The sequence below is a fragment of the Chanodichthys erythropterus genome, chromosome 18 (assembly GCF_024489055.1).
Source record: "Chanodichthys erythropterus isolate Z2021 chromosome 18, ASM2448905v1, whole genome shotgun sequence".
NCBI classification, from domain to species: domain Eukaryota; kingdom Metazoa; phylum Chordata; class Actinopteri; order Cypriniformes; family Xenocyprididae; genus Chanodichthys; species Chanodichthys erythropterus.
In genome coordinates, this window is record NC_090238.1 from 26961390 (window position 1) to 26974514 (window position 13125).

At 36.7% G+C, this 13125-nt stretch overlaps 1 protein-coding gene across 9 annotated transcripts in view; it reads right to left on the bottom strand.

Moving 5' to 3' along the window:
* Positions 1–4908: 4908 nt before the first annotated feature.
* The window catches only part of rps6ka1 (ribosomal protein S6 kinase a, polypeptide 1), a 75608-nt gene continuing 67391 nt past the window's right edge, over positions 4909–13125 (bottom strand). For 7 of the 9 annotated variants that reach the window (XM_067368504.1, XM_067368503.1, XM_067368502.1 and 4 more), the window contains 13 exons: positions 13040–13110; positions 12447–12535; positions 12162–12226; positions 11949–12051; positions 11208–11338; positions 10150–10278; positions 9734–9823; positions 9438–9596; positions 8798–8959; positions 7395–7471; positions 7158–7275; positions 6940–7077; positions 4909–6849 (listed from right to left, as the gene is read on the bottom strand). In XM_067368504.1, coding sequence (XP_067224605.1) covers positions 6727–6849; positions 6940–7077; positions 7158–7275; positions 7395–7471; positions 8798–8959; positions 9438–9596; positions 9734–9823; positions 10150–10278; positions 11208–11338; positions 11949–12051; positions 12162–12226; positions 12447–12535; positions 13040–13110 — 1455 coding nt within the window. In that variant the 3' untranslated portion in view covers positions 4909–6726. The remainder of the gene's footprint in view (positions 6850–6939; positions 7078–7157; positions 7276–7394; positions 7472–8797; positions 8960–9437; positions 9597–9733; positions 9824–10149; positions 10279–11207; positions 11339–11948; positions 12052–12161; positions 12227–12446; positions 12536–13039; positions 13111–13125) is intronic. The other 2 variants (XM_067368505.1, XM_067368501.1) reach the window with 1 other exon arrangement.

A 13125-nucleotide genomic window follows, 5' to 3' on the forward strand; every position in this document is an offset into this window, starting at 1 on the left:
AATCTTATATATATATATATATATATATATATATATATATATATATATATATATATATATATATATATATATATATATATCACAAATGTTTGTGTTCAGTTATTTCACTTTAATTGCAATGAAAAGGACCTATTAATTGTCATTAAAGTGAAATTACTGAACCTGAACATGTGAGCTTGATAAAAATGCTCATTTTAGAAGAAAATTTCAGACTGCACTTAGAGGCTTTTGCATCTGAAGTCTTCATTTATAACTACTAAATCTTACAACCAAGTAAATAAAGCAATCCAACAAAACACACTACACAGTTCCTCCGCATGATAGTTTATAATCTTTCCTAAATTTTCAATAACCCCTATCACAGAAGACGGAAGACCGCGGAATTTACCGGAAAAATAGTTCTGGTAATTTTACTGTAATTTACCAGGCGTGCTTCTCAATACTCAAATTGATGCATCCTCATTTCTTCACTCCTTCGTCCTCCAGCCTGTGACCCAGAAACCGATCGAACTCAGCTATCTTGAAAGACATCAGAATTCACTTGGTGCATTGCCTTATAGGCAAAGACTCTGTGTTTGCGCAAGAAGGTACCTCGCGAAACTGATTTCGGACAGAATCCTGAGGCAGCGTAACAGTTTAATGATCTACAGCAAAATAGAGCGAGCATTGGCGAGAACTAAACAAATGTTTAATTACTACAGTAGTAATTTCTTGCTAGAAATATTATCAGAAGTGGAAAACGTTGGTCAAAAACATACATACACACAAACCGCAACATTCAGACGCTATCTTTCTTTTTCTAGCTCAACTGTCACCAATGGGAATGCATAGGATTGTGGGATATCAAAGGCAGCGAAGGATAGGCCTACATCTATGCTGCCTTCAAAAATCAAGGAAGATTGGATTTGGATGTGCGTTGGTGCCTTCCTACCTTAGAATGTGTCCTCAGAGTCAGAAGGTAACATTTAAAGGATAAGTTCACTTCAGAATTCAAATTTCCTGATAATTTATTCACCCCCATGTCATCCAAGATCTTTATGTCTTTCTTCAGTTGAAAAGAAATCAAGGTTTTTGAAGAAAACATTCCAGGATTTTTCTCTATATAGTGGACTTCAATGGCTACCAACGAGTTGAAGGCTTATATGGAGAAAAATCCTGAAATGTTTTCGACTGAAAAAAGAAAGACAAACATTTTGGATAACATGGGGGTGAGTAAATTATTGGTAATTTTTAATTCTGAAGTAAACTAATCTTTTTCGGATGCAGCCTACAAATGCACTGCGAGGAGGAGGCGAGGAACGAGGAGCGAGGAAACTTCCCGAGGAATCATGAGCGAGGATACACATTTCCTCGCATTCTAAGCGGGTGGAGCTAAGACTTGAGGAAAAGAAGCAAGGAAATGAAACGAGGATGCACAAATAAGAAATGAGAAGCACCCCCAGATAGCTGTGTGAAAGGGTCGTTACTCTCGAAAGCTTCCGCCATATTTAGTCGTCGAATTATCACGTGTCAAGCAGAAGCAAAGCAAGCTCGGCATCTGTGTTCAAACGCCTTTAAGTTCTCAGCTCCCTCTAGAAAAGCTTTACCGATGTTTACTTTCTTCCATTTTGGTTTCTTTGTTTTCCCTTTTTGCTCTCAAAGCCCATATTAAAATTTCATCTATCACACTCTCTGCTTCCCGCTTTCCAACAGTCAAAATGACTGACAAACATAAAACGTAAAGCTTTCTGACTGATTGGCTAAACTAAATCTGACCGACGGCAACTTTAGTTTTAGTTTTTTTTTTTTTTTTTTTTGTAGACCCGAGTTGTCACAACGATCGGCATTATATTTCAGGTCAGGACAGTTATTTCAGTTATATCTTTAAAAAGTGGGACTATTTTCGGCTTAGCATTACATAACTAACAGCACTCTTTTTTTCACAGAATGTTCATACTATTCTATCGTCATTTGATCTGTGGAATCTGAAGAGGAATGAATGCAGCAAACAGGAGCAATTAAGACAGTCGTGACTAGCAATAGACCTTATTCAGAGCAGCGCCATGACAGTTATGAAAGCGAGGCCGTGAGGACTTACCATGTTTTCAATGACATCCGGTGTAAAAACCTGTAGAAAGCTCCTAGATCACTTATAATTTTACAGAGATCATGTTGTCTAGATTTTTTTGTCTAGTGAAATTTCTTGGAAAGATATTTTTCAAAGTTTCATTAGCAGAACAAAAACACATTTAATAACAGTAACACACTGAAGAGATGTCAATCCCTCACAGCCTCACTTTCATTCCATTAAAACAAATCAAAGAATTAGGTCTATAGATCAGATGGTGTGTGTAGCCAATGTTGAACAGCTTTGGCTGTCTGGCTGGAGTGAGATTTTGATGACTGAATCAATCACTTGCCACTATTTGGATCCAACAATTTATTTTTAATTCTGTCATGAAGACATGTTTACCATATTTGTATGCAAGTCAGTTTTGTTTGTGTGATTATCACTTAAGTAGCCTATAATGACCAAATTGCAAAGACTCTCAACCCTAAAAATGGTCAAATTCCACCCTCTGATTTTACACCAAGTGGCAAATGGAATAGGATGAATGCTACAGCAATATGTTATCTGTAATCAATTATAGTAAGGTTTTTATAAAACAAACAAACCAAAAAGTTTTGTTTAGTAGGCTGAACTGGCAACACTTAACTGTGTTATTGATGTTTTTCCTTTCACTTTTAGGAACTCTTTTAACAGAGTCACTGAAAAAGGAAGTTTTTCTGATATGTAATATCGATTGAAGTTGTCCACCTTTGAATCTAACCATATGCGTTTCATATGAACAAAGGAAATAAAACACATGTTGTCTGTGCACTACTGATGCTGCATGCACATGAATTAGCTATTAGATATGCTACAGGTTAATATACGGCTTTGATTTCCTTTTTTTTTTTTTTAAAACATATTTATCTTTTATGAAAATGACATGTAAATGAAAGCATGAAAGGTCAGTGGACTTCTCACAAAACGTGTTAAGGGAACATTCAGAACACTTTTTGGAGTTTATAGAAATTATGTGTTGAAGTGCAATTCCAGTCACCTACACTGATTTACCTCTAAGCCACTTTATCAAATCTCTCAAAAAGACTTAAAAGTTTATCTACAAAGAACCAACACCTGATTGTCATGCATCACTGTCAGACTGAATTAAACCAGGCAGACTTGTGTAGAATGTTCATCTGAAACAAGGGGGGGGGGAAAAACGATCCATTTCCTCAGACCACCCTCAATCTGACACCACATCATTCTAACCAAATTTAATGTCAGATCTCAAGAACACCAGACGTAATGGGACAATACAACATCTCCGGCTCAATATTGATTCAAAACCACTGTAAATTAATAATTCAAAAATTAAAGGAAGGCAATATTTGACATTGTGCATTTGCACTCCACTTTGATTTTTTTTTTTTTTTTTTTTTTTTGCATCCTTCCTTTATTAAAATACAATAGGATCACTGAAAGATATTAGTGTTATCTGAGCAGGAGATAAAAACACACTAGTCTGCAGAACAGATAAACAGCTGTGAAATAAGCAGCAATAGTGATGAGCCTCCTTTTGTGGTCTGACCAATGAAAAACAAGCTGGGACAGTACAAAGTGAGAATCACTCAGCCATGCTTTAAATAACTTTTTAAAAGCCCCATCTATCTGAGATTAGAGCAGTCCTGGTAGGAGAGGGAGGGAAAGGGGCTCTCAATGTTGGATTAATAATGGATTTATTTCAAGCATTCCATCAGTAATGTTCAGAGAGGGGCTGCAGATGTTACTTTAGTGATTACATTGAGAGGACAAAGAGGGAAAACATGACAATGTTTTGAAAATGATGCTTTAGGTCTGGAAAGAGCTTGTCTTGCTTGTCAAGTGAATACGCTTATGAAACATTTTAGTTTAACCTTTTTTAAAAATTATTTTTATATGAGATTTGCAACTAAAATCGGGGACAAGACTAGGCCTACATTTTTTCATCAACCACCTGAATCAAACAATTTATTCAAAAATAAATAAATAAAAAGCAAGAATGGGTAACGGTTGCAAATTGTACCTAAATAAAGGTATCATTCAGTAGGAGCCACATATTATTTTGGAGTTATTGATAAAAACACAAGACACTAACCTCCCATATATTTAAGCAGGCAAAAGTTGGAATTATATATATATATATATATATATATATATATATATATATATATATATATATATATATATATATATATATATATATATATATAAAAACACACACACACACACACACACACACACACACCTTTCCTCCAGGGGTTCCCAGATCCTTCAATTTTGTCCAAATAATGTCTGTATTTGAGGGACTTGAGAGATTACTGGGGAGAAAAAGGAAAACAGATGGAGAGGAAAGAAATATGTAGGAGAGAGAACGAGGACAGTATTAAAACAGGCAGACAGGTGAACAGACAGAGATACTGTATGTACAAGAGCTTTGTCATTCATTCATTCTGGATTTAGACTCAAATAATCTCATCACATCATGGCCTAAATTCTGGTCTACAAAGCTTTCATGTAGACTGACTTTTACTATATTAATCAAATGAGCAGATTAAAAATATATAATATGCCCTAAAACAGACAAATACAATGAGGTGGAGACCTCACATGGTCCCAATTATGATTCATTCACAGAAAGTAAAAGGTCAGGTCAGGTCAAAAAAAAAAAAAAAAAAAAAAGGAAAAAAAAGGAAAGCGAGACAGGACAAGTCCGTTTATTTTTTTTCTTTTCTTTTAATAGAAAGGCATCAGGATGAAGGTTCTTGAATTCATGCCCTTAACTGTAAAAGCAAAGGGTGATAATTTACACCCGTTTACCACAAACACCACCCAGCCCACCCACCCCAACATCAGGCAGGAGAAACAAACACATTTACACAGTAATACGACTGAATGCTGTGACTCCCAGTAAATAAAGCCTTTTTTCTTCAAGTAAAGACAAAAAACAAAATTACATTTTTTTTTTTTAGGCAAGAATAACGTCAAATACCACACAAAGAGCAAATAAAGTTTGGGAGAAACAGAATGCACACTTAGAGAAACAGACTGTATGTTGTTTTTATAACATTTTGGGTCAATTCCAAAATCTGTTCCAGTTACTTTAAAGATTTAAATGTATAATTCACCCATTAGTGAATATTCTGTTATCATTTATTCACCCTCATGTCATTCCAAACTGGTATCCCTTTATATTAATAGCAGAATGCCCATGTTTTTTTTTTTTTTCCTCAACAGGGTGAAAATGGATTCCTGGTCCCTATTTTATTTTTGTGAAATATAGAAAGTCATACAGGTTTGGAAAGACATGAGGGTGAGTAAATGATCACAATTTTCATTTTGGAGTGAACTATCCTTGGTAAAACGAATAAATCAAAACTACATCCTTTTCTGATTTTTTATGTGATTTTTATAACTCAATTCAAAAATTCTGAATTTCTGAAAAGGGCAATGCAAAACAATACTGTAAGCACGTCTTAAAACTGATAAGACATGTTTGATTGGTAAAGGGTGCAATACTTGAGCGAGGCTTCATGAATTTGCAAGGCATCTCTAATAACATCCTGAGCACAATACAGTCGATAGTTCCACCACACTGGGCTTCTGAACACAGGGTGAACAAGGAATAGACAGATAAAAATATACACAATCATTAAATCGTTTTCTCAGCTGTCATATTTATACATTTTGTGCTCAATGTCCCTTTATAAAATAACTTCTCTTTAAGCAACAACAGCAACAAAATCAAAACACAGGAGACAGCAGTCAATATCCAGAAGAAAAAAAAAACACTGGAAATCACACAAAAGCAACATTTTTCCATGCCACAAGCTTCGGGTGTCATCTCACATTCAGACTTTTTCATTCCTTACTTTAATAAACACACAAGAAGACATTTTTTGAACAGTCTTCACCAGTGCTGACAGGTTCACCAAGTAAAAGTGCCGAGTTGGGGAAAACAAGAAAGAAACATGACAGCATTGTACAAATCCATGCAGAGAGCACTTCCATTCTCCACTGTGTTTAGGTTGGTAGTCTTGTGAACATGCTTACCGGATCATTATGGAAGATATATCTAACCTTTACTCATTCATCTGGGTGAAATATTATACTGGAACATCTCTCTTTCTGCTGAAGGCCACTTTGAGCTTTCAGGGAGAGACGGACGAAGAGAAAACTACTGCTGAAAAGCTTCCAAGAACAGACAAATCAACACGAAAATCCGAACTACAGAGATAAAAAAAATAAACAAAAAGCAAAACAAACAAAAACTGAGAAATAAAAAAGAAAATCAAAAACTCAGTGTTGTTATTTAAGGATTACAGTACCAAGACATAAATGCACTGGGAATATCATCTATTTTATAACAGTATCCTTTACCCGATTTTGAAATCTCATACACACAAACACACGCACACACACACATCTACTCCTAATGGAGTACGGAACCCTCACTGGCCACGCCCCTCAAACTTCATCAGCCAATCACCTGCCTTGCCTAGCATGCTTGACAGCTTCACTCCAGTGCTGATGTCATGGGCAGGTTCAAGAGACCGTCTTTAGTCTGTAGAGCTTCAGTGTGGTTCTTTCATCCATCCATCCATCCTTTCCACAACTGCATTCGGTCTGGAGTACTTCTCCATTTCTCATCTTCTCGTTCTCTACAGAGAGGTGGATGGGAGCTTTTTCACCCGTCTCTGCGCCAGGAATGAGGACTCGATGGGCTTTAGCTCAGGGGGTGGTTGGGAACTCTTCAGCGCTGAGTATGTGGCGGCCATCGCCCCCTGTGAGGAGAAAATAGTAGTAGGTGAAGTAACAGACCAACATTTATGTTATATACAATAAGTGTAATAATAGCCTCATGGCAGCGGTACCTTGACAAGCTTGGCATCTTGGTGTTGTAGCTGGCTGTTGGGAAGTTTGTCTCTCTGAACAATCCACGGATGCTTCAGGACCTGCTTGGCTGTGAGCCGCTGGTGAGGGTCCACATGGAGCATCTTAGAGACCAAGTCCTGCATGGAAAAGCATGTGTGTAAGAAAATAAAATCCTGTCAGAGAGGTTTGAATGGATAAGGGTGGGGTCATGGCCTACTTTGGCAGCATCAGACACCGCATCCCAGTTGCCTCCCGTCAGAGTAAAGCGGCCACTTCCTATCCGACTCAGAATATCTTCTGGAGTGTCTTCTGGTCCGTTGGCAAATGGCGTAAAACTGGAACAATTAAAAACCAAAGGAAAAATGATTGTGGGAGGGTTTTCAGTGTTTACGTGTTGAAATTGAGAGTGTAATATTTATTAATAATGGAAGATCATGTGTGTGTGTGTTCTTACCCAGCAAGCATAGTGTAAAGTAATACTCCAAGACTCCAAATATCACAACCCTCATCATAGCCCTGTCTCTTCAGTACCTGCAACACAAAACAGAACAGATATTGAGAAAAATATTAAAACTCCACATCACTGACCCCAGATAATTTTAAGTCACATAATACAAACTGCGCTTTGCTACCAATAATTCCTGTAGAGAACCCTACATGGTTAAATTTAAAGGTGCCCTAGAATTAAAAATTTAATTTACCTTGGCATAGTTGAATAACAAGAGTTCAGTAAATGGATATGACATACAGTGAGTCTCAAACTCCATTGTTTCCTACTTCTTATATAAATCTCATTTGTTTAAAAGACCTCCGAAGAACAGGCGAATCTCAACATAACACTGACTGTTACGTAACAGTCGGGGTGTACGCCCCCAATATTTGCATATGCCAGCCCATGTTCCCAACATTATGAAAGGCATTAGACAAGGGCGGGCAGTATTTAACGTCTGGATGTGCACAGCTGAATCATCAGACTAGGTAAGCAAGCAAGAACAACAGCGAAAAATGGCAGATGGAGCAATAATAACTGACATGATCCATGATAACATGATATTTTTAGTGATATTTGTAAATTGTCTTTCTAAATGTTTCATTAGCATGTTGCTAATGTAGGCTACTGTTGGTTAAAGTTACCATCGTTTCTTACTGTATTCACGGAGACAAGAACAGTCGCTATTTTCATTTTTAAACACTTGCAGTCTGTATAATGCATAAACACAACTTCATTCTTTATAAATCTCTCCAACAGTGTGTAATGTTAGCTTTAGCCACGTAGCACTATCAAACTCGTTCAGAATCAAATATAAACACCCAAATAAATACTATACTCACATAATTCGAAGCATGCATGCAGCATACATGACAAACATCTTGTAAAGATCCATTTGAGGGTTATATTAGCTGTGTGAACTTTGTAAATGCCCTGTATTATAAAGTCGCGAGCTTGATGGGCAGGGAGCATGAGATTTAAAGGGCCAGCAGCCCTTGAATCGGTGCATAGTTAATGATGCCTCAAAATAGGCAGTTAAAAAAATTTATTTAAAAAAATCTATGTGGTATTTTGAGCTGAAACTTCACAGACACATTCAGTGGACACCTTAGACTTATATTACATCTTAAAAAAACGTTCGATGGCACCTTTAATGTTTTTCAAAAACACTGAAGTTCAAAACATTTGGCAGACTAAAGTAGTAAAGGGAGGTGACTGGCTGAAGTTTGAGGGGCATGGCCAATGAGGGTTCGACATTCCCTTAGTAGGTGTAGGTGTGTGTGTGTGTGTGAGAGAGAGATTTCAAAGATACTGTTTATTGGTCTATACAGCATTTCCCATTCCCAGTTTTGAGAATAACCACTCACCTCAGGTGCTACAAAGTTGGCAGTATAGCAGGGTGTCATGAGGAGACCGTTGTCTGCCCTTAGCTGTTTGGCAAAGCCAAAATCACAGATGCGCAGAGATTCTGGATTTCCAGACTCATCGACATACAGAATATTACTGGGCTTCAGATCCCTGTGCACGACCTGTAAAAAACAGAGAACACAGGGGATAAAATAACTTACATTTGCTGAAATCTCACAAACAATTACAAATCTACCTGCCATCTTTAGGTGCAAAACACATTTATATCCACCAAATATTAACTGTACCATTAATAGTACAGTAGTTCTGGAAGACTATAATATAATATATATAGTGTTACAATTGCCCCCAATTATACCCAATTCTCTTCATGCGCTTCTATAATGCTTTAAAAACCTACAGTATAATGTTAGTCCAAATAACCCTATCAATTGTGGTTCTTCTGGGAAAGACATCAACATAAAAACTAAAAGGACAGAAGAGGGCCTGGGGAAGAGCCTTGGGGAACACCCTTAAAAACAAGGGGGAAATCTAGGCTTTGTCACAAGCTGTGAATTATAAATGACAGATTCTGTGTTAGTGGCAAGTTTTTATCTACAAAATAAATGTGATTGTGTACATCCATGCATGTTTTCTCACCCCTTGAGAGTGCAGGTATTCCACGGTTTTTGTGATAGTGTGCAGCACAGCACTAGCCTCTCTTTCAGAGAAAAACTTCTGCTTGAGGATTCTGTCCAGCAGCTCACCTCCTCGCATCAACTCAGTGACCAGGTACACCTGCTTCCCATTATCATAGACCTGAAATACAAGTTTTATTTAATTAAATATGGAGTGGTAGTATTTTTTGCTCTCTATGTCATATTTTAAAAATGCAGATGATTCCTGCAGATTAGTTAATTATGTTTATTTATTTTTTTTAAAGTTGTTGTACTTACATCTTTGAGAGTGATGATGTTGGGATGCTGGCCGTATCTCAGCAGGATTTCAATCTCTTCAGATGGGTCGGTGCTTGTTTTATCAATTACCTATCAGCATTGTACAGTAACTTATGTATTAGACCACATGTATTCTAAAAACCCTTTTAGTGAACAAAGCCTTCATCTTTTTAATGATGACAATTAGTTAAAAGAGAATTTAAAAGCAAATATATTTTATTTAAATGAAGATATGTTCCACAAAGCATCCGAATATCTCTCAAAAAACCAAAGGAATTGATTGTAAAATGCAAGATGGTTAGGTAAACTAATCTAACCTAACCAAAAATGCTGATGCCAATAAAAGAAATGAATTCAAAGACACCTGTATGACTTGAGTACAATTATAAGACAAGTTAAGGAAGTGAGGCTCTAACCTTTACTGCATACTCTGTGTTGGTTGCTTTGTGTATGCAGCGTTTGCAGACAGAGAAAGAGCCCATGCCAATGTCCTCTTTCAGCACGTAACCGTCACTGAACAAGATGTTCTTACCATGAAGCTGCTGCTTGGAGGCAGGTACACAACAGAGAATAAGATATTAGAACAGAAACACAAACACACACTTGTATATGCAGTTTACGGGGACTCTCCATAGATGTAATGGTTTTTATACTGTTCAAATTATATATTCTATCCCTCTACACTACCCATCACAGGAAACTGTCTGCATTTTTCGAATTTCCAAAAAAAACACCATTTAGTATGTATTTAAGCCATTTGGTTTACGAGACACAAGAAGTGTCTTCATAAACCATGTTTACGTTGTAATACCCATGTTATTATACACATCTGTGTCCTCATAAACCATGTATACAAGAACACACACACACACACACACCAACAGTAAAATCTAATAATTACAATATAATTACATCCTTTCACACACAGAAACAAACACTACACACTCATTATTGGTTTGAACTCAGTACAGATTATACTGGATAACAGAATATCATTAAAAAAGGAGTAAAGACATTTACATTTTACAGAATTACTACACTGCACTTATGAATGCAGAAATCATTTCCCATCCTTTATTAACATTTAACCACTGCATCATGTCCATTAAACTGTATTACACCCATTCTTCATAAAGTAAAACAAACTGAAAAGGTAGAAATACTGCTCTCTAGTGGTCAGATAAATTCACTTAATCATAAATCATAGGATGTTCTGGGTTAAAAACAAGTTCAACTCTAACCTGAAACGATTTAATTGTGCTATAAGTGAACGCCCCTTAAACAGTCCTTGCAGATATTAATGTCACATATCTTTATGAGCATCACATGAAAGTTACAGCATTTACCAACTTGTAACATGGCACTAAAAACTTAATTATTTTCTGTGGTAACTGACAGCATGCCACAGATCAATTCAAGCCTAACATTCAACCCTTTAATATTGTCATACAGCATCTAAAAGTTTTTGTTTTACCTGTACCACAGGGTGTGGAGGGGGTTGAGAGGGCTCCTCTTTGCCTTCCTCCTCTAGCATCGCTGTGGCAACAAAGCTGAAGCCCCGGAAGAGCTGATGAGCCCCAGCGCTGGGAGGAACGCCTGGGGAATCTGAGAAAGGCCAAGAGCAAAGAAACCATGAAGCCCACACGCATATTCCATTTTAGCTGCTGATGACATTTGAAAAATCCACCCAAAGCTCCAAATCTACTGCAGTGAGCTCAGCTTGAAGATCAGGAAGAAAACACAGCCATCTGTTCTATGACTAGCTTATTCATGAAAAGACCTTGGACACTATTAAAGTGATAGTTCAACCAAAAATGAAACAGTCATCCAAAGATACTTTTTTTTTTCTTATGTGTAACAATCTTCATTCTCCTCTTTTTCATAAACTGAAAATGAATGTGGACCGTCCCTTAACGTCCCTTGAAAATTTGGTCCGTCCCTTACTCAGAGCTATCGTACAGATTCAGAAGAATAGCTTTTAGTGCTGTTATGATATTTTTTTGTGTTTTTTTGACAGCCCCTGTCTCCATCCACTTGTATTATATGTAAAAGAGCAACTTTATGCCAAACATTCTTCTAAACTCCTCTTTTTGTTTTTCACATGATGAACTGTCCCTTAAAATTCCCCCACAGTTTGTTTTAAATGTCAGTTTGAGTGGCCTAACTACTCTCGCATGGTAAGAAAACTGATCAGATCATAGATATGACCTCTCACCTTTGGGTGTACGAGAAGTGAACTCCGAATCGAAGTAAAAGGTGTCATCAGGTCTGGCCACGGCTGGCTTGAACGGGGGTTTTATCTCTCGCCTGAAGAGTTTCTGAAAATGATTATACATTTCTTGTTATATTCAGCTCTAACTTGAGGGGAGGACAAGTCTGTAATAGAAGTACTTCTTTAGAGTTGCAGTAATCTGAAGTATGATCTTACATTCCAATCAATTGTCATGAAGAACGAATGCCGTTTGATTTCCTCGGCTCCATCTGATCCAGATCCTGGTAACAGTTAAAGTGTGAATAAAACAAGAAAAAACACTTAATACTATGAAAATATAGAACATTTAAATAAAATGTTCCTTTCAATTACCTTAATCTAATGTCAAATACATCAATGTAACTGAATTAATTTGGAAAGGAAGCTATTAATGCTGTTTAAAAGGTTAAACTTTATCACAAATAATATATAAAACAAACAATCTGACTGTGCATATGTTACCCAGTCTGTTGGTGGGGTTCCTCTTGAACAGAGCTCTCAGTAAACTCTGAGCTTCAGCGCTCAGGAACTGAGGCATCCCCAACCTTGCTCTGAAGAGATAACCAAAAAATGATCATGACTTAGACACTGAATAATGCTCACAACATATACACTACCATTCAAACGTTCGGGGTGGTTAAGACTTTCTTTAAAGAAATCTCTTATCCAGTGCAGCTTACTTGATCAAGAATACAATAAAAACTGTAATATAGTGAAATATTACTCCAATTTAAAATGTCATTTATTCCTGTAATGGTAAAGCTGAATTTTCACTTGGCATTAGTGTAACAATCCATCAGAAATTATTCTAATATGCTGATTTGATGCTATGTTTAACAGCATAAATTGTTTTTCGTTTAACAGCTCGCTAGTAGCAAATGAAGTAAACCAGTGAAATGGAAAGTTTCTGATTAACTGAACAACAAAACAAGCCCAATCATTAGTAAAACACATTTATCCTAAATGCTTCATTTAAAATAACAATTTCACAACATCATTTACTTTAAAACTAGGCTTCATCTCTATGAAAACATCAAAACTCAATAGATTCTCACTTCAGGATGAGATTCATTGTTTCTTTTCTGTCTTTTCCCTGGAATGGCAGTGACCCGGTAAGCATCTCAAACTGTATGAAAGAGAA